Source organism: Cololabis saira, chromosome 13 (assembly GCF_033807715.1).
Source record: "Cololabis saira isolate AMF1-May2022 chromosome 13, fColSai1.1, whole genome shotgun sequence".
NCBI lineage: Eukaryota > Metazoa > Chordata > Actinopteri > Beloniformes > Belonidae > Cololabis > Cololabis saira.
Genome location: NC_084599.1, coordinates 9117720 through 9140509, shown reverse-complemented (window position 1 = coordinate 9140509; position 22790 = coordinate 9117720). Strand labels below are relative to the sequence as shown.

At 42.7% G+C, this 22790-nt stretch overlaps 1 protein-coding gene across 4 annotated transcripts in view; it reads right to left on the bottom strand.

Annotated features, from left to right (window-relative positions):
- lpp (LIM domain containing preferred translocation partner in lipoma) overlaps window positions 1-22790 on the bottom strand; it is a 180452-nt gene that overhangs the window by 51899 nt on the left and 105763 nt on the right. For all 4 annotated transcript variants that reach the window (XM_061737593.1, XM_061737594.1, XM_061737596.1 and 1 more), the window contains one exon: window positions 19937-20509. In XM_061737593.1, the coding sequence (XP_061593577.1) occupies window positions 19937-20509 (573 nt within the window). The remainder of the gene's footprint in view (window positions 1-19936; window positions 20510-22790) is intronic.

Sequence of the window (22790 nt, the reverse complement as noted above, 5' to 3'; positions counted from 1 at the left end):
ATTTCTATTTATCGTGTCCGAGGATCACATTTGGCTCATGGACTAAAATAATTTATTAATTTCCCTTTAGAGATAAACAAAGTATCCTTTATAAAGTAAACTGAATGACCCTATCAGTACTGTATAGTAGTATTAAATAGGAAAAACACCTGATATTAATCTGTCTCATCCCAAGGTGATGTAAATACAACAACACTTCAAAGAGCGTAATGCAAACATACAGTTCATGTGAAATAAGAGCAGCCGGCGGCCCTCTATGTTTATTTCCAGAGACGGTGAGAAAAGCTGAGCTCTGCTTCCACTCCACGGTGTTACCAATCAAGACTCCTGCTAGGCCCGGCTCACATTTCTGAGGGCTGATGATGGAAGGCCAAACAGCGGGCCTCGTTAGCAGGGAGGGGTCAACACATTCGATGTGAGAATCTGCCGCGCCGAAGCCGTCTCTGGACAGCAGCCGGGCCGCCGGAGCTCCTGGATCCCTTAGCACGGCGAGCCACCTCAGCGGCTCAGCTGACACCGGGCAAGACCGCACGAGGGAGGATTAGCAGCAGATGAAAGGAAACGGTTCATTGTGGTTGGTTATTCCTTTGCTGCCACCTTAAACGCTGTGCTCTTTCTTAGTAGTGGTCAAAGCGGTATGCAGGGAGGTCTCCAGAGCTCTTTGCACACCTGTACAGGTCTTATCCCCTCATAGAGACGCTCCTGTCGACCTGCTGCTAGTCTGAGACAGTGCGGTGGACAATTTAACACTGTTAATCTTAGCTCCACATCAAAAGCACTTTAGAGAGGCAAAGAAATGCTGCTATTACCAGAAACAGACTTTTTGAGCTTAAGTTACATTTATATCGTATCCACTTTTTGACGCCCCGCAGCAATGCACTACCACAGAGTTTAAAGCACCTTGTTAAGGAGTCTTTTGTGACAGCATGGAATAATTTTTCACTTGAATAAGAGAAAGAAATTGCTTCCCTGCATGCTTTATGATTGCCTCGCAGTTTCTGTTCAGCTTTTCACAGACAACAATAGAAACGGTAAAGCAGCCATACGTGCTGCAGACGTGATTTTCAGAGTTGCGTTCGGCTCAATTCAGTAAATTGTTTCCCCCGTGCCCTCAGGACACTCAGCCGCACTTTCACAGAAGTTAGTGGCTAAATTTAGTAGAGAATGTGTTGACAGCGGCGCCTATTTCCATCGTATAGTGCAGCGAGTATGAAGAGGCTTTATGGGTTGGGGTCATGAAAGACATCCTGATGGACCATCAAACACCCTCAAATGATTTGCTGAGCATTGTTAAATGCCAGGCCACTTAAAGTCAAAAATAACAGCAGCATCTGGAAGTGACCGCTGTTGCGTGATAAAGCATGACACAGTTTGGGAGCCGATCGCCGCCCGACTGCCACATCTATGAATAAAGGTGTGTGCACCACCTACCGTGGAATTGGCATTGTGTCAGAAGTGATTATGTGAGGAGTGGAGTTTGGTGAGGGCCGGGGGGCTCATGACATGCTCTCACCTGATGCCCTGACAGCACCGTGTCCCGCTAAGAATCAAACCTCAGGCTTTGTGTTTCCTGCTCCCACTGAAGCGATAGTGACTGAACAGCAGAGACAACTGTTCTCAGGGCATCACATCTGCACCTTTGTTAGGCGAGGTGGAACAACGGAGCAGAGGAGAGACGCAGGCTGCAACTATTTACACACCATCACCTGCTGTTATGCAGGAAAACAGAAACTATGGGGCCGATCCGACCTATGGTACTGATCATACACACACACAAACAACTCATCTTGCTACTTGATGCAAAGAGACATCTAAAAGGATAAAAGATGCAGGAGAGCGTGCCCCAAGGACCAGGGATGGACTGAAAGACCCCACTTCCACCACCAGAAACCAAACAGGGGCCAACAGGAGAGATTTCCCACCCAAAACTATTCCTAGTAAGGAGCCAGATCGTCTGAGAAGAATCCTGAAACTCTGAACCGACTGGTCGAGGGAAGACCCGGTTTGTCTCTCAGTCTCGGCCTGAATGTTCACGGCTTACAATACGGGTTCATGTTTAAGTTGAGCTGCAGAAAGAGTTGTTACCATTGGTAAACAAAACATTCACCCTCAAATAATCAAGCTCACGTTGGTTGGGGGGACATTGTGCAACACGACATGCTTTTGCAATTGAGTTTTATTATAAATGAGACGAGAGAGCTCCAGTTGTTAAAAGAAAAAAAAAAAAAAGCAAAGCTGATTGTGTCACAATAGCTTTGATTTCTGGAACAAATAAAAACACCAACAATCCTGTAAATTAGGGGCTTTTGTAATATGTTGACCACAGACGTTTGATTAAGGCGTTATGCAACTGTGAGCCTTAAAAGTACAGAATTATTACAGATTTTAATGGGGAATTGTGGAAAGTTTTTTGACTTTAAAAAGCTGCAAGATAATCGTCATTTTGTAAAACTAAGAAAAAAAAAAAAGAAATTTAACCTGAGGTTTATGTAATGTCTTGACAGTCAGTAGCCCCTTTTACATTGACCGACGTGGGGGGGGCGTGTCCATCTGCCCCGTGAATAACTCTCTAAGTTTTAACCGCAGGTCAGGATTAATGTAAACGTGACTAACCCGGGTGGCGGGTCGTGGGAAACGTTTGTTGATCACGTAACTTGAGCATTTCTTATTTTGCATATTAGCCTACCCTGCTGATGTTGGGACAATACGTCAGCCTACATGCCCACACAGGTACGTGGATAACGCCTTCCCTACTCCCCTTACCTCGCCTTCAGGCACGAGGTGACAAACAACACGCCTTGTGTTTATATTAACCATCATCCAGAGATATTAGCGGGTTCCAATCTGAAAACATAATCTTCCTTTATAGAGACTTGTAGCAGAATTTAGTTATATGAAGTACACTAGGCCTATGGGGGCTACGGGGGAGAAGATTCAATTTTTGCCACCAGATAGGAAATATTTGGTTCAAACTAAACAAAAAACAGTTGGCTTTAGGAGACGTTGTGTTTTCTCAGCTGCCTTTTTTTTGTGTTGTTTCTATTTATTTTGCTTTGTCCACATGCAACATGCAAAGACAATGAGGCGGAAGCTGAATGTGCAGGATGAGTCCGATGAAAGACAACAGCTAGCCGACAGTAATCTGCATCTCTAAACCTGCAGCCGTCATTCAGCCTCGTCTTCTGTTCCTCTGTCGACACGCAGCGTCGCACCTTCAACCAAAAGCTGATGTCTTACCTTCAACAATGGCTGAGCGTTCCCTGCCTGATCAGCATAAACCGAGGACGGGATCACTCACAGACATACTTATCCACAGATTAAATGGTGGTGGACTTCACAATGAAAAAACAAACAAAACAAGCAAAAAAAACAACAAACAAAAACAGCTTGTTTCAGTCAAGAAGCTGACGCTTTACTCGGCTTACAGTCTGACACTCCAGCGTCTTTGTTTCCCTGAATTACAACCGCTGGGTCTGAAATGGACAGAGGGCCTTGGAAGTGAAGTGGATGATTAAAGAGTAATGATAAACAACAGCAGCAAACGGACCGCTGAAGTGCTAAAGGTTCACCAGGGATTAGATATTTTCTTTATTGGATTGGAAATATCTAAAAATATGCGTTTGTTGGTACAACACTAAATGAGTGATTAAAGCAGCTTAGGCGACTCCATTTTACCAAAACAATGAGAGGATTGCTGGATCAGTCACACTATCCTCTGGGTGAGTTTGTGTGTGTTTCCGCGCGTGTGTGTGAGGACAGAGTGTGCCGTCCATAATCGACCATGCGAGGGTGAAAGAACTTGTACTTTGAGCTATTCATTTGTGGTGGGTAGCTGTATCTGAGTACACGCTGCAGAGACCGCTCTTTGTTTTCTGCTGGCACAACAGAGCGCTTCAGTGGGAACTTTGGGAGGTCCCTCATTACGGACGGTGATTCATTCAGAAGCCTGACCCGGCTGAGGAAACACCTTCTCTGTGCAGAGAAATGACGCAGTGGGTACTCCGCTTGAGCCAAAAGTAACAACAGCGTTGTTAGTGGGGCCTCGTCAGCTGCATTATTAACTCCTTTCTAGCAACGCGCATGAACGGAGACACGTTCCTGTCCTCGTGTAATCCAGTCGATTAATTTGTTACCTGCGATGCTAAACAGTTTAGGAGTGATCTGCGCAGCCTCCCAGTTCCAGAAGAGCCATCACCGGGGCTTCAATTTGAGCTCAGGGCCACGATCTGAGGAGGCACAGATAAAGTATACATTCTCCGCAAACAAAATAGGTCATGCTGTTCAGCTCCAATTAGATGCTAAGAGGAAAAAACAAAAAAACAAAAAACAAAAAAAGAGCAGTCAGCTGTAGAGTTGAGCAGCTGTATACAAAGCAGCCAGCAATAATTAAAAACGAACCAATCCCATAACTGACATGTTCAGCAGCCACTCAAATCCAGGCTGGAGAGTGAATTCATACGAAGGGATCGACCTCAGAGTTTCACAGACGTGTAATGTATGTAGAGGGGCCCTTCAATGTGTGTAAGATGTTGCGTGTGTGAAAACTAGGTCATCTGCTGAGAACTGACACATCCTCCTGCAAACAGATATTCAAAAATCTGAGAGTGTGGAGAGGGGTGCCACGAGCAATCTGGGAACAACAACAACAACAACAAATGACTGCACAAATTGTCGGGGACGGAGATGAAACTTATTTGGCGTCTTTTTCTGCGCAGCATCGCAAGTCCTGGGAACGGAGCGGATGCCATATTAAACAGGATGCAGGTTTCCCTGGTTTTGGGTGAGAACTCAGAGTCATTTCCCTGCCGCTTCCTCGTGTGGTAGCCTGGGGCTATATTTAAGCGCGTGTGGTGGACATAATGAAGACTCATACAGGTTATCTCCTCAAATCAATGTATTGGCAGCCTGCACTTCCCCTTTTGCAGTACAGCGTCGTCCACCTCCTGTGTAATTTCACCTCCCAGACAAACCATGATATACCCTTCTCCTTCCCTCCTGAAACAACTGCATGGTTTTATCTGACACCCTGAAATAAAGCTCCTGACCAAAGTTTACAGCTAAAACACCACAGCCGACAAAATACAGAGGCCGGCCCGCTCTGGGGACGCTGCCTCGGCGGGCGGGAGAGAGACGGGGAGAGAGAAAAAAAAGTTTACAAAGTGCACACGTTTCAGGGACTCCAATCCAGGCGAGAATTATGAACTCCCATCTGAGGACTGAAGAGGATGTGAGCAGGGCAGAGAGGAAGAGAGTTTCAGCAACGCTCCGAAGAAAACGAGAAAGAAAACCCCGGAGACGACGTGTTTGTGTGCACAGGAGAAGCCAGCAGGGGCCAGTGTTTGTGCAGAGGGTTTCGCTGTCTGCTTTGTGAATGAACCGTGATGACTCTCGGCCTACCTGTGAATAATAATTAGTGAGGAGTACGCCTGAATCGCCGCATTAGCACAGACGGCTTCAATAACTCTGTAATGGACGGCTGAATCCAGCGTGGGAACGCAGGAGCTGTTGAAACGCTGTCAGGGGCGTCGTGGGAAGACAAAGGGCGGTAAAAACTTCTGTTCCTCCGTCTCTGACCGGCTCCGGCTGGCATGGGATTCAACATCTCACGTGTCATTATTCCTTTTCAGATTAACTGAAGGGCAGGTTCCAATCCTGTTTGTTTAACTTGGGTGGCTTTGGATGACGTCAGAGCTTTTCTGCAGCCTCCTCACTCCTCGTCCCTGCGTTTAAATGATGGGGATTAGGCCTGTGTTGAAAAAATCGATTTCCCAATTCTAAATCGATTCTCTTATTAATTCCTAAAAATCGATTCATATGTCTAAAGATCGATTTTTTTTAATTTTTTGGGATTTCTTTTTTATTTTATTTTTTTTATTTTATTTATTTATGTATTTTTTTTTCATCATTACATTACAACTCTTGGTTATTTTTTTGTTTATCCCCAAAAAAGGAATGTTTTGTTGGACACGAGAATAACTGGTGCCATGTTTTTGTCTTTAAATATGTTTAAAGGTATGAAAACATTAAAGTGTTAGGTTATAATTGCATAAATTGTCTATATGTCATTACTTTATATACTGTCTTGGGGTTACATTTGCAAAAAATGCTAAAAACCAAATGCTCAAAAATTAAAAACCAAAATAGACCGAAAATGGAACAAATAAAAACGGAATGTGGGAAAAAAATAAAACCGATTTCATCCGTCTCTGTTTCCTCCCTGGATCTGTTTGGTAATTCTGACCCAAGATGTTTCTGAAAGCAGTTCTATCAGCATTCTGGGAGCTGATTGGTCCTTACAGCATCATTAGCTGCCAATACTTGCTGTTTTAAACTTTAAACTGTTTTAATAACACTAACCCAAATTGATTTCGGAATCGAATCGAATCAAATCTTGATAATCGATTCTGAATCTTAAGAATCGGAATCGAATCGATTCTTGACATTTGAATCGATCCCCAGCCCTAATGGGGATTTATAAACACCCTCTCTTAAAAGTCTGTAAAAGCCACTTTAAGTCCGCGTGAGTGTTGGTATCACAAACTCATCACAAGAATAACCCCTGTATCTGCATGCCTTTACTTCAGAAACACGGCGAGAGGTTGAAACCAGGAAAATACACCGCTCAGATATTTTAGACTCGCGGGGCTCACTGAACTGTAATGACAGATATTGACCCGGCCGATTATTTACCAGCTGTGGCGTTCGTCTCGGAGAGGGGGAGGCGTGAAGAGAGCAGGGTGACAGGGATTATTTATGAGCACTTATGTGAAAAACACTTCTGATGTGCTGGGGGAGTGAAGCAGCCAATCAGCAACTAACAAAAATAAACTTGAAAGCAAGCACAGGAAGTTCCGGCTGAGACGAGCTAATGGACAGATTAAGCAGCATTTAGGAACTTCACTGACCTGATCTCCACCTCATTCCTTATTCAGTCCTTTCCAAGAACATTCTGGAGTTAGTTGTACGCACTAAAGGTCCTATGGTGAGGCATGTCTTTAAAGAATGCTCTCAATTTCATGAATATTAAAGAGGAAGCAGCTTTTTATTAGTTGAACTGCTTCTAATTGTGCAAACAGACTTCTGTGTTTAATCAAAGCGGACACAGAGCAGAGGTAGGTTATAGTTGTTAACCATGAACAGATGCGCCAAGAGCCTTGGGAGGAAGGGTTTGCCCTTATTTCAAGACTATGAGATAGCCAATAAAACGGGTGGGTCTTTTCACGATCAGCGTGCAAATACCACATCCTTAAAAAACACCACCGGTCAGAGAAGGATAAATACACCTCCGAAGCCCTTTTCAAAACCAAATAATACTGGTATGTACGGTTTCTGCTCAAATACAGCACGACGTATGCAGGGAAGTTGCTCAGTCTGCAAAAAATATGTAGATGAGGTGCTGCTTCGAGAAAAACACTGGTCACAGCAGTGAAAAGGTCAACTTCTAGCTCCTGGCCTCATGAGATGCAGGAAGAGAGGTAGACTGGTCAGTTCCTGCACATCTTTCCCCAAGACTGGAGATTTTTCACTTGTTTGTGTAAAACAAGAAACTTCCTTAAAATCGAGACATTTCACGAAGACGTGAAATGTCTCGATTTTAGGATGAGAAGATTGGGCCCGTTTTTGTTAGCGAGGTTCTGGGTGGATTTTTTGGGGCCAAACCATTGACCATTACCAGGAAGGGCCTTGCAAAAGTGGCTTTCAAGGTTTTCAAGGGTGAGGAATGTTCCCTTGGTAGGTGAGGTACTGAGGTTGGCGGGGGGTCGCTGCTGGTCTGATGTCTAAGTTACGTTCAGCACTATCACGTGAACATAAATCATACCACCACAACTCATTTAAACCATTTGGACTGAAACATTTAGCCGCAAGTACATTTCATGAAGTTGAAGACTTCAAGAAAAAAAATGATAGATGGGGCGACTCATCGGTTTAGGTTTTGTTTTTAAAATCTCAATCTTTACCGTCACTGTGTTTGTTGAAAAAACACAAGTAGCATTCTGTGTTTCTATGATTACGTTTACATTCAGTCAAAATTCGGGTTATTGCTAATATTCCGGTTACTGAAACATTCGGAATATTCCGTTTACATGGTGATTAATCATTCGGGATATCTGGATCAAACCACCGACGCGCGGAGAACATCATGACGCAATTCCCGTAATTTCCGCTTCTTCTTCCTGTATCCAAATTCAAAACAAATGCTGCTTTGCGCAACTTTTCTCTCACCTTCTTGTAAATCTCACTATCCCGGTACTTTCTACCGTCTACAAATGCAGAAATGTTCATATCCTTCATTACATTTATGAAGTGATTAGTCTCCTCTTGGTCTTGGTTTCTCTGTGTTTATAAGAACTTCCTGGACTCAAAAGACCAGGATTCCTTGTGAACAGAGCATGTGCAGAAATCAAATTCATGTTCCGTTTGATGGGGATATTCTGTTTGGCGTTTACATGACCCAATATTCAGGTTTTAAAAGGAGTAACCCAGGGCTCATATTCGGGTTGCATGTAAACGCAGTCTGTGTTTCTTCTTCTCTTTATTCTTTTGCTGTAATCAGTTAAAAAGCTGCCGGTAAAAAAACACCAAACATTACAGCCACCTTGTGGTCAGTTGTGTTATTTGTTCAGTCCAAGGTTCTTGTGTGGCGTTGAAGCAGAACAAAGACCCGGCGGCTGAAGGGGCCGAGGACACGGCCCTGTTAGAGTTTCCTGCCGGTCAGATTCACCCGGAGCTCCTGCTGCCGGAAACTCACCGATTGACACCGCGACCCCTAATGGTTCTGATCCCTGCTCACACTCGTGACTATTTACACTGGAGATTTGTCAAAGAACACAGAGCCTGTTATAAACCTGGAAGCAGCGGCTGAGGAGAATCCCTCCGATGTGTTGGCGTTACCAAGTGATGGAGATCCGATTCAAATTCCTGACCTCCAAGATCAGTTTTCCAGCACGCTGACCTTTAGTCCACGAAGCACTCGGTAAACAGCTCGCGTGTGGACCATCATAGTACGCCGCGCCGTTCGGCAGCGTGGTCATCGGCGCAGCAGTATTTATTTACAGCAGCTTGCACATGTCAAGCGTCAGGGGAGTCTAACTGATCGCTCACAGAGGTGTGATGCCCTCTGATGATACAACAGATGAGAATGTGCAGTGCATGGTTACAAGGCATCATTTAGTCAACTGATATAAGCAAACCAATTTAGTACCGCAAACTGGCATGTGCTTCAAGGGTGAGCGGGTTTAACTGCCTTATGTGGCTTCCCCTGCGGTACGTAACTGGACCTCTGCACACATTCCTCTTCAAATGACTATTTATTTCTGTAGTGAGAATGGAGTCCGTTTTACACTTTCTAGGGGTAGGACTTTTTTAAATGTAAAATTAATTAAAAAAATTATGATTTTTATTAAAATTATATTATTTTTGCTTTAATTTACAATTTTTAAATAATTCCTGATCCCCATGGTCAGTGAGGGAATTACTTAACAGATTCTCTAATCTACCGTCCGCTACATGTAGAATTTTTTAAATGACACACTGTTTGCAGAACACTTTAAAAACAAGAGTGCAAGCCCGCCCTGGTGAGTCAACGACCCAACTAGTGAAGCATCCTCCACCTGAGAGTCGGTACTTTGGTCTGGAGGGTAGTACCGTCCACAGACCTCAGCACTGATGGTCTGGTTCTGTTGTTTGAATCCTGCTTGTAACATATGTAGAGATGCACTGATACCAATCTTCTTGGCGGATTTTTTTTTTTTTTTAAATCTAACCCGTCAGCTCCACTTTTGGTTTATCCTGCTCCCTGTCCAACAATTATAACTAGCAGTATACAGGTTATTGTATTTACAAAGCTTTCCGTTCAGATTAAAACACTAAATTTTCACTCTCTTTTCTCAAAACTGCACCAGGTTAAGAGCTTTCTCAGTCTCATAAAGTTAGAAGTGCATTATTCTGACTAGTGACATTAGTACAACTATGATAATATTATCATCATCATTATTAATAATAATAATAATAATAATAATAATAATAATAATAATAATAATAATAATAATAATAAATGAAAATCAGTAACTTTATATCAGTTTTGTCTGTTTAAAAAAAAATCAGATTGTGCCTCATGACTTGTTTCTAGTAGACTGCGGTTGGCAAAAAAAAAGTGTGAGACAAATGCGCCAGTATGAAGCACGTTTTTGTGTGTGTGTGTGTGTGTGTTTTTATTTTCCATAAAATCCCTGCTTCGGACATTTTTGAAAGTGAAATAAACCAACGTCCTGTTACGGTCAATCCCTGTGCATCAGTATGATCACAACCCATGTGATGATACCCGCTGAAATAGATGACACAAATAAAAAAATAACAATACTTGACATGTAATGGTAGGTACATAACGTCAAGTTTATTTCAATGTTATTAGCTGTGATGTTTTTGTCCAGGACTACTGCCCATCCTTTGGCAACCAAAAGTCCTGTCTGTCTCGGTCCGTTTCCACTCCACCTTCTACCATTAAGTGCCAGCAGCACTTGCTGTGGCTGATCTTTCCAATATTAGGGACGGGAGACGGCGAGAGCAAGACCATGGTTCATAAAAGTCTTTGAAATATTCCTTCAAATGAAACTAAAGCTCATATTAAACCATGAAAGGAGGTCTTTTGTCCTGCTTTAAGCAGACAATCCCATTCGGCTGACCATCATGAGAGCGTTTATTTTACCTTTACATAAAATCCTGCATTCTTAAACAGAGGAAGAAGAAAAACAGTTTGAAAAGCACATCCCCACACTAGTGTAATTGTAGTATTCACATGAGTGGGAGTGCTGCTTCAAGATCACAGCTCATTTCGTTTTTAATAGGGCTATCAAGACAATATCACTGAGAAACTGCCAGGAAAATGTTCTAATTATACTTTTAGGTTCATTACTTACACACATACTCAATTTCACACACAAACAATGGCTTATTTTGATGGCACAATTTTCCGAAGGCTCCACCGTGCATTTCTAAGGAAGAATTTGCTTGACGGAAATAGATATCTGTGTCCTCAAAGTAAGGTGGTACTTAAACGGAAAAGAAATGCGTGCGTTGATGAATGCACATGTGAATATGAGGCTTCCTTTTCTTATGTTCACACTTTGCAGACTGCTAAAAATAGAAAGCCGCTTTAAGGAATCCTCAGTAAGTATTTACTTCTTTTTCATGTCGCCAGAGGGAAATTCTCATGATAAGACGGCAGCGAAACACAGAAGAATATGTGGATGAGCTTTTAATGTTATGGCTCAACGGAGCACTGAAAGACTCAAAACTAGATCGTGGGTCCAAAAAAAAATGGAAAAAGGACTGAATATGTATAATTATCGCCTCTGATGGTACATAATAAGTAATGGCTTTTCAAGTATGCAACTTCAAAACGGTAATATTAAAAATTCTTAATAATGAATATGTGACCATCTCTCTGCCTGTTGGATAAGTGGAGTAGAACATGGTGCAATTTGTTTCGAGGTGCATCTACACGCAGAAAAGATCACAGGGTTGCAGATAACATGCCTTCATGTTTGTCAAAGCCTTGGGCGCATGCTTTGTAGTTGCACTTGGTAACTCTGCACAAGGCACAGAATCCTCTCTGGTAATCTATAGCGCTGCTGGTAATCCTGCACTCTGCTTGCTTGCTTTTTTAAGGTCTGGACATAGTTGTGGAGTTTAGGGCAGCTGGGGTCGATCCAACTAAGAAAAGCATCTCACAACAAGAGTTAACACCCGATCTCCTTTCAGTGCGAGTCATTTAAATACCCTCAAGCAACGTGCAACGCTGCCTTCTAGAAAGATGTTTCTAGGGAACAACAACGGTGGACCACATTTGTTTTCTATCAACATCAAGAGGAAGTTAAATCAAGATATTAAGAAGATTCATAAGTTTAGGCAGTTTGTAATATCCCTAAGTTAGGAGGCGAGCATGGAAAATCTCTCATAGAAACATCTGAATACTGGTCATTTTTGAAGTCCAGACGAATTAAATATAAATAGTACAATGGTTTCTAGTATTTATATATACACACAGGGCCGCCGCAAGGGGTGTGCGAACCGTGCGACCGCACGGGGCCTCGCGCCCCAAGGGGCCTCGCGCTATGGGCCGTTTTTGAAAAAAAAAAAAAAAAAAAAAAAAATCGTTTTTTTTTTTTTTCCTTTTTTCCCTTATAAATATCAACAGTCACGTTCCATTACACACTTAAATGTGTACTAGTCTGTGCATATCAATAAATATATGTGCAATGATGCGCGTGTCTGTTGTTCAATACAACTGATCAGACCAAGCGCATTGACACAAGCTAGTCTGATCCAGACGGGTGGAGTTGGAACAAACTGTCACACAATGTCGAGAGAACGAGACAAATTCAGGAAATTTCCATCAGGGAATGAAAAAAGAAAAAAACTAAAGAAAATGGAAGAGTTTAATGCCTCTCTGAAAGGCTCGTTTGATAAATTTGTTAGAAAAATCACCGATCTGACCGGGTCTCAAGCAGCCGTGGGGCCCCGCGTCGAGGCAAGAGATGATGATGAGGCAGGGGAAGGTATCCAGTATTTTGCTAATTGGAGAGGGCCTCGCAAATCTCCCAGGCGGCTCTGTATACACATATATCGATCTATCGATCTATCTATCTATCTATCTATCTATCTATCTATCTATCTATCTATCTATCTATCTATCTATCTATCTATCTATCTATCTATCTATCTATCTATCTATCTCACATCACAAAGGTGTGTAGAGGTTCTACGGTTAGTTTCAATAATAATTACATTTGATCTAATTTAATCAAATCAATTCTTGTTGTTTTTCTTTTTCCATTTGCAGTACCAGAGGGTAACACCAATCCTCCCCTACATTTGGGCCACCTGTGTAACACCGACTACATCCTCCGAATGCCACCGTCAGCAGCTCAGACCGGTCGGGTCATGGACAAAGACCATCTGATGGTCCTGGAATGCCGGGGAAATAGTTGTGGGACATTCACAGAAACTCCTTTGGGAGCAGCAGGTTGCGTTGTCGGGTCTTTGTTGACCGGGCTTTCTTTTTTTTTTAATAATATTTTTATCCCGATTTTTTCCCCATTTTATCACCCAGTGCTCCTACCTAATAGGGATGCAAATTATCGATTATTTCATTAATTGATAGTTGATAACCTTATCGATCGATCAACGATTAGTTGATAAGCGGCGTTTTTCCCCCATCTAAGATACAAACATAATTTTTTTTGCTTATATAAAATACAAAGGACATTTTAATGTATTCCTTAATCAAATATTTATTTGATACAAAAGTAACAAAAAGACATTTTTGTACCACAAGGAATATAATATAAAGTGCACTTCAAGGCTATTAGTAGTAGCAGCAGCCATAATAGTGTCATTTGTGTCAAGCAAATTTTAAGTTCTAGTTACGTTTTAAGTTAGAGTTTTGGCAGTGTTCAAAATAAAATGATGAGACCTGCTGTATTGGAGCACATTTTCTTTTAGTTAAAACTGTAGCGGGGACAGATGTTTAGAGAAACCTATGTATGTACCGGGTGAAGGCTGATTTATGGTTCCGCGTTACAACAACGCAGAGCCAAGAAGGTCCTGGGTTTGATTCCCGCCGGGGACGCTGTGGGCGCTGAAGTGCGTGTTAGTTCTGTTAGTTCTCTTTCTGTGTGGAGTTTGCATGTTCTCCCCGTGTTCCCCTGGGTAGCTAATGGGAGCTACCCTCACAAAAACATGCACACAGTCCTGGGCTATACATGCCCCCTCTGGCCAACCGGGGCGCCAGATGGGGTGGGGAGGATCCGGCCGGAATAACGTGATCCTTCCACGCGCTACGTCCGGCCGGAGAAGCCCCACCCTGTCTGGTGAAAAGATGCGGCCTGCTCACTCCTCAGGTTAAGGAGGAGACCTGAGCTCAGTGCAGGGCCCTCCCAGGGTTGGTAGAGGATGGCAATGCACAGGACTGTTAGGTAGGAGCACTGGGTGATAAAATGGGGACAAAACCGGGATTAAAAAAAAAAAAAAAAAAAAAAAAAAAATTAAAAAAAAAAAAAGATTAATTGTAATCGTTAATTTTAATCGGGTAATTTCATAACGGCAATTAATCGAAAATCGATTAATTATTAACATCCCTACTACCTAAGTGACCGTCCTGGGCATTGCTCCCTCTACCAACCCAGGGAGGGCCCCGCACTGAGCTCAGGTCTCCTTGACCGGGCTTTCTTTATACCACACGTGTCATTTGAAACCATCACACCTCCAGCTGAGGAGTTTGTAGGCCAGGTGACAAGCTCAGAGTCTGTATCATGTTCTTTCACCCCTTGTTAAACAGTTTTTTGCAAAGGCTGTGGATAGCTGAGCTACATAATTGATTAGCTGGATGGAAAGTGTTAAAAGGACAGTTTGTTTTTTTTAAATCAAAACACTTCATTATAAAAGGAGAAGCACTGTAATGAATTCATCTGTCACATACTTTAAGTTTAAAGTACCTTTAACATCAAATTTCCTGAATTCATATTCTTTTAATTAGTGCACAAGAGGTCAGACGGTAAAAATGCGTGCGCGTGCATTTGTCTATCAAAGTCTGTCGTTCAGATAATGAAGGCAATGTGGAATGCTTTCAGCATTATTGTAAGAACTGTTCTTACAAAATAAATCTAGATAGAAATTTACTGTAACAGAAAGGAGTCTAAATTGGCCCAACAGACACAGACATACAGAGCTGAGAGAAAGATAACTCTCAACCTTCCTTCTGTTTCCTTCCTATCAGTGGTGGTCTACGAAGATAATGTTAAGTGTGCTGCTCAGGTCAAACCACAATAGATCACATTTTTAGCTAAATGTATATTAGTGGCATGGCTATGGTCACATCTTAGTGGCCAGGAATCCCTGAGGGGCATTATCCATCAAGTGTCATGTTTTTCTGTGAAACATTTTTTGCAAAATCGTAGCCAAAAAGCAGTCGAAATCATAAGGGAAACTTAAATGGATTCCTTAAGGCCGGGACACACCAACCCGATAATCGGCTGTTGGACGCCTTCGGGCAGGCGGGAGAGGTTGGGAGAGGTCGGCAGAGGTCGGCAGAGGTCGGCAGAGGCCGGTGACTCGAGTCTGGTTTGTGTGTCCCCTGCAGTCATCCATCAGCGTTCATGTTTGCCGATTCAAGATGTAGAATTGGCCACTAGCCATCGGCCTCTATGACCAATCTGATTGGTGGAGCACTAGCCATTGACTAGCAAATCAGAGTTAACCGGAAATGACAATGGTAAACATACTAGATAAACAGCAACGGCACAAAGACTAAGCTACACTCTATCAAGGCATCGGTTTGGATCTGGATTGTGTTTGATTGTATTATATTTTCATTATTAGCATCGTATCTTCGATCCTTCTTGACTTCTATCAGATGTGAAACACTGACTGAGGACAGCGGGCTCTGTTCAGAACTCTAGACTAGAGCGATCATCTCTCTGGCATTCAAGGTTCAAGGTTTACTTTATTAATCTCCCACGGGAGAAATTGGTCTCGGAGTAGAGGCCACAAAGCTGCAGTACAGACAGACACAGACGACACATTAACAACATCAACAACACCATCAACATCGGCAAAGGCATATGCAGCACTTGCAACAGCACTGTATAAAACAGCAAACAAGTGCAAATTGTTAAAAGACAATGCTAGCATCATCAGTATTTTTAGCTTCACTGTACAAGAGAGATGGCATGGCATGTCAAAGGTCTGCCTCCCATGACTGAAACACCTCCGGAAGGAAGCAGCAAGGTGGTTTCTTGGTTAGTACCAAACCACCTCAGCTGGCTCCTCCCAATGTGAAGGAGCAGGATTCTATCTCAAGTCCCTCCTGAATGGCTGAGCTTCTCACCCTCTCTCCGATTCAGGTATCACCCCAACTCACTTCAGATATTTGAACCCACAATCCTACTCTTTCAGTCACTACCCACAGTTCATGACCACGGTCGAGGATGGGAATGTCCATCAACCTGGAAATCAGGAAGCTTTGCCTTTTGGCTCAGCTCTCTCCTCCCCACAAGAGAGACCAGTGCAGAGTTCACATTAATGCAGATGCTGCACAAATCCATCCATCAATCTCCTCAGCCTTCCTTCCTTCACTCATGAATAACACCCAGAGATACTTAAACTACCCCACAGTCGACGGGGAAAGGGTTTCCACTCTCTTCTGACTGAGAACTATGAAGGCTGAAACTCATCCCTGCGGCTTCACATGTAGATACAAACTCCTCCAAAAATCACAGCCTGATGAAGCTAACAGACAACAGACGATGTGCAAACACCAGAGATAAAAGCTGGTCCAGATCTTTGGCCAACCAAACTGGACCGCCTCGGCCTGGAAAAACTGTGCATAAAGCACCTTCCACACTATGAAACTGAGTTTCCATAGTATTTTGTAGCACCTAGTACCTCCACGGATAGCAGTTGCCAAACACTTAAGGACAGCAACAAGTGCAAAACTATAATAAATGGTACTAAAAGTAAGAAGCTGTCCCCAAAGCTTTGCTAAAGTATGAAGAAGTAACTCACAACGGTATGCATTCTGCTGACAAACTCCAGTTTGGTGATATTGCATGAAATTCTGGAGGAAATGCTAAGAACAGGTGCTGAGAAGGGCTCACGTGAACGAGGGCAGTTAAATTAAAGACAGCAGACAATCAAATTTTGGTTCAGAACCAGTTAAAATAGAGTGCCAGGCACATGGGCATAGGGGAAATCTCAACAATCAAACTATCATCTTTAACTCATACACCTGGAATATGACATGAATATTCTTAAAGCACCTCATGTAAACACCTCGACTGAAATACAGTCTCATTTAGATTAAGGTCAATAACTAGATCATTGCTATGCATGAAGTAATACATTGATTAATATGTTGATTTTAGGAGATTTATAATCCTGCTGGATTCACAAGTGTTCAAATACCTTCAACGAGATATAATTGGTTCTTATAATCCAAAAGTTTCTAATGTATTTCGTTATTTCCCAGCATTTGCATACGGAACCTGCGGGCACCGTATGCAAATGTTCTGTCGCAGGTCAAAGAGGTGAAGTGTGGAAGACGGAAAAATGTCAAGTTACTCCAACATGTCTGACGGATGAAGCCATCATTGACCTCACAGGGGGATTTTGTTGGCTGCAGGGATTGAGCAGTTCGAAATAATCCCCCCTGTCAAACGTCACTCAAGCTCAAACAGCAACACATGTTATCATCCTGCTTAGCTTCCCCCCATTTTGGGAACGGAGACACTCTTAGAAATTGACACGATTACTGTCAGCGACCTGGATTTTTTTTCTGGACCACAAAGGAGATCAAACACTGATCGATTTGGCAAATTCATATCCTTGAAGTGTGTCTATATAAGATGCTATTTTTTTACACACCTTCCTTTTACTTGAGACTGGGTGCTCTGTGGGAGGACTGGGCTTTTGTGAGGGAGACGCTGATACGGGTTGAAGCCGGGGCCAGTGGAGATGAGCTGATCAGAGCAAGCCTAATTCATGAAATTTCACTGCAACTAGTTCATGTTGGACTTCTAATGAAACTGACCTTCTATGAAAAGACTCAATTATGTGACGAGATCTCTTTAATAAAGTCATCAATCAAAGCAATGGGCTTCAACTGACAAAGTCCTGGGTATTACACAAAATCAACATACACTCAAAATTACTCAACAAAGTTTTCGATCGTCGTAACAAATATGTAAATAGTTCTTTTTTAATTGACTACGTTGTTGTATTTTTTTCCCTACAGATTAATAGAGGCTAAAACCACTCTTTTTAAGTAGATTTGACAACATTCACAAAAGGATGTGAAATGTCATGACTCTGGGTCAAGCACATTGGGGAACAAAACGGCAAAGTTGACAGATTTGCTTTCACTCTAATCTGGCTTTTGTAATATTTCTGGGTTATTTTGACGTTAAAGATCTGCTATAGTGTACACAAATAAAGAAACATCTAGGGTATAAATGCACATAATTCATGAGCGTTTCAAGTAAACTACGTCATTTACAGCACATTCTTTGGTTGAATTTGTATGTAAGGCATTAAGTTTTCTAAAATAAAGAAGAGAGCGTGGGGAACCGCAGCTTCCCTGTCTCAGTTTATCCTTGGAAGAGGAAGACAAATATATACTTATGTAGAGCAAAAGCTATGTCGTTAAAATTAGTGCTTTGCTTTTATCTGAAATCAAAGAAATCCTCACAAACCTATTAAACGCCACCTTTTTTTTTTTAAATAAAAAAAACAATGCATCATACTGGGACCAAAGCTAGCTTTTCAAGCAAAATGTAGACTTTTGTTTTGAACAAATATAATTAGACTTACTTTTTAGATACGGCACTTGCTGCAATGTTGAAGCTAATTTGTATTTAGTAAAGTACAGTCCTTGATGAGATATTCCCCGAGGCTGAGAGGCCCAGTTTGTACTTTGCACCAGCATAAAATCCTTGAATTAAAGAAAACTCAAGGGCCCTCCACTTTCCAGATATTGTCGAAGGCTGGAAACACTGAGATTAGAATAGCGGTCTCTATGGCATACATAACTCTGTTCTAAGGGATGACAGTATTTTGTAATTCTTATTGTTAATGTTCAGTTCTATAAAAAGGTCTTGTATTGAAGCCGGTTTATTTTAATGCTTTGTATGACATCAAATGTTTGTTTTTCTCTGTAGTGCCATACCATACTCCCTTACTGACGACAAACTGGATGGTCCCGTTCCGTTTTTACCTTGGAGGACATGGTGTCGATGATTTACACTTATAATCCTGTACACACACTAACACCCAAGAAACACGCTGGGAGGATTATATATCCCAGGTGGAGTAGGACGTGATAGATGGTGGATAACGGGGCTACTTAGAGAACTGACACCAATTCAGACCACGTGAATGGAAAGAGTGGATGCTTTGATAGCAGTTTTTCTCAACGAGCCTCAATTTAGCCGAAATGTCTATAAATAATCAAATAATCAAATGAGTAAAATAAAAGCAGCAGTGTCAGTAGGTAGTAGGAGGGTAACAATATATCGTGCCACGAAATTTCGCGATACAAAAACGCCATGATACGTGTCGTGAGGTGACAAACTGTAGCGCGATATTGGGTTATTAATATTAATATATTGTGTTTACTAGTAACGCGCATCCTATTGCAGCGGGATCACGTGCTGACCACGCCTCGACCCGCGGACGAAAATCTTACTACGCTCAGAAGAAACTAGTACCGTTTTACGGTCCCGATCATGGGACTCTTTGGGTTTTCTTTCAGCTCCGAACTTTTACTTATAAAGGTGAGCGTGAATCAATCCTTTTTATGGTGTAAAGATTGTGTCGTCCCCAAAGGTGTGAGGGATGAAACGATAACGGGGTTCACCTTACGGCCTCAGGCTGGAGCAGGTGAAGCTCTTAGCTCTGGCAGAAGATAAATAACAGTCATGTTGCATTTTGAGTTTGGGACTTTTCATAGTTTATTTATTTACTTTTCTTTATGTATTTAATTTTAGTTGTTAAATTTCTGGAAAAGAAAAAAGTCAAGTCATACATGAGAGAAACTATTCAGTTTGTGGCAAAAACTGAAGATGCATAATGCAAACCTGACATTTACTTTTAGTTCAGTTTGTGGAAAATGGTTGGCCAGGCTTGTTCTTTGAAACTTAAACATTTATAAAGCATTACAAACTGTAAAGATAGGGCAAACACACAGCATTGTTTTGTATTTTGTGTCTTTCAAATAAAAGACAATTTTTTCTAGTCATATGTTCCTGATTCAAGGTTGTTAAAAAAATACTGCTATAATATCGTATCGTTATCGTGACCTCAATATCGTGCATCGTACCGTGAGATTAGTGTATCGTTACACCCCTAGTAGGTAGTGTGTGATGATGAAAACCCTTCCTACCTTTATTGGAGCAGCTGGTCCAGCGGTGTAGGTCACCATGGCAGGGGGAACATCAGTGATGTAGGTCTTCTTGGGCCCGGAGGGCTGGTATCCCTGGGCCGGGACCAGGTCGGGTCTCCTGGAGCTCACTCCTCCTGGATGATGCTGCTCCTGAGGGGCCATCGGGGAGAAGCCGGGCTGTGGTGGTCCGTAAGCAAAGTCGGGACCTTTGGGCTGGGCGGGCATGTACTGCACCTGTGCGGGGCTGCGGACCGGCACTTGGCCAAAATGCTGCCCCCCCGGGGCTTGGTGTTGGGGGCCCGGTTGGGCCGACCTCACCTGGACGTTGAAGGTGGGCTGGCTCGGGGTGGACGCTGTAGCGTAGGAGGCCGGCACAGGCTGGGGAGCCATGTGGCTTTGAGGCTTGGTCACCGGGCTGGCGGAGTAAGGCGGCATCGCTGAGCCCCCCCCTGGGGCCTGAGGTTTGGGGGTGGACTTCTTGGTGGCCGTCAGAGGAGGCGTGTTTGGAATGACCATGCGCTTATAACCAGTGACCGGAGTGTTGCCGCTGGAGCGCTCCAAAGTCCCGGTATTCTGGAAAAGAGCAAAAAAAGAAAAAAGATTAGTAAATGGTGAGTTATGGCGGGGATGGGGGGGGCCCAATGCAAAAATGTCTTAAAGCGACACTACGTAACTTTTCCACCTTAATATCATATTTCCAGAGTCATTGTGATGGTACATCAACTTCCAACAGGTTTAATGAACCTCTGTCATGGTCTGAGGGGTCTGTATCGCCTTCACTAGCACTATGTAACTTTGAGGAGCAGGGTAGGAACCCTTCCACACTAAAAAACTACACATCTTTACGACTTTGACTGCTTTACGGCATACGTCACTTCCCCCTCCTTCCCGATTCGCAGTCGAGACGAAAATGGGCGGGGCTTGGAGCGCAGCTCCGCAGAAGCTGGTAACCCGTTGCTGTGTTGTGGCTGCAGCAGCTCCACACAACACACGTGGGGAAAAGATCGCTAATGGTTTAACTATTCAACGGTTTCCTGCTCGGAGGCAGAACCACGCAGGCCAAGTATCTGATATAACAGAGTAAAAGAGTGAAAGAGTCGTCGGCTCACTTGGATTGCGGCTGTAACGACCAAACCTTCCACACAGTAAAGCCTGAATTATGGTTCTGCGTTAAATCGACGCACACCTACGGCGTAGGGTGCGTGTCACCGCGTACTCTACGCCTTAGGCTCTGCGTCGATTTAACGCAGAACCATAAACAGCCTTAAACCACAAACACTCACACAGACCGGGTCGGATCAAAACACGGGTTTTATTCCCCACTTCTCCAGCTAAACGCAGTTGCTGGCCAGCTCTCTGCGGTGCAATTAACCCCAATCTTCAGATAAAACTAGTTCGTTGAGGAAAAAATATTAACTCTTATTTGTAGCTGCAGAGGAAAAAAATAATCTCACGAGGAAAACAAAAATATTGCTCACGCCTCGGAGCCTCTTCACCATAATATAGCAGTCAAAAAAAAAGAAAAGAGAAGTAAGAGGGATACCAAACATGTACTGTATGTTGTACTATTATACTAATTTATTGAAACACATGGCTCTTCAGTAGGGATTTCATATGGATCCAGACCGTTAATAATCATTATTTTCTCCATATACCGCTCCCTGGCTTCCTTGTTTAAGGTATCCCGGTAAATTCCAGTTCCTTTTCAGCAGTTTAACATCTTTTTTTTTGCGTTCCGTCTGTTCACTTGGTGAAACAGAAAAGCGTCCCGTCTTCTCTCATCAAAACAAATGCAGCGACGGGACAGGAGTTTTCCGGCAGTACGCGCTGGTGCTCATGGGAAACGTAGTGTTCTTTCTGGTAAAACACTACCGCTTTTGTCCAAAAGATGCCGCCAAACTCAGAAAAGCTGAAAGTTACGTTGTGCTGCTTTAAACTACTAGTGTGTACTGTTTTTGGCAAAATGTAGTATACAGTACGCAGGAAGCAAACAACTGTGCAATCTGCTGTACACTCAAAATGCTCAGATGGTGCGAGGTGGTATATTCCTGGTATGCAACTGACCAGTTAACCTGACACACAATATCCCATCATACAAATACAATGGAAGCCAGTCATATGACCAGCTTACTGTCCGTACTTTTCATGACCACCAGACTAGACTGCAGTATATCAAATCAAATCAAACTTGATTTATAGAGCACCTTTCATGCATATAATGCATTGCATAAAAACAATACACAAACATAAAACATATTAATGCCCCCCCCCAAACATTTGAATATAACATTGAAATAAAACAATGAGATAATAAAACAGGATAAACTCCTGAAGCGCACGGGGAGCCAATGCAGCGATTTTAAAACAGGTGTAATGTGCTCCCTCCCTCTGGTCCTCGTCAGCACACGTATAAGTATAGAGTATATACGTATACTGTCTACACTTTATATAAGCAGTACAAGATATGCAGTTTTGAAAATGTCCAGAATTACTGAAGTTGAAGCTAAACGGAGGATCTGAAAGTTGTTCGGGCCAACAAGAGTTCAAGCTAATTGTTGTTCTCAGCTGGCCGTGAGAGGAAAACATGAGTGACACCATATTTGGTTGAAAATCTCAAGAAGTCCTTCCAAAATAATAACACATTAAGTTTATATGGACTTTTAGGCTCCTAAACCGTGACTATTTGAGGATGTAAAGGTCGATTTAAAAAAAATATATAATGGTAGAAATACTACAGATGCATTTTACTGAACAGTGGTTCATGCTTAAAAGATTATTCACCCTTCCTCCCTCGACAGCACTATCCACGACTGTCCATAATCTATGGCTAATAAAGCAGGAGGGGAGGGGATAA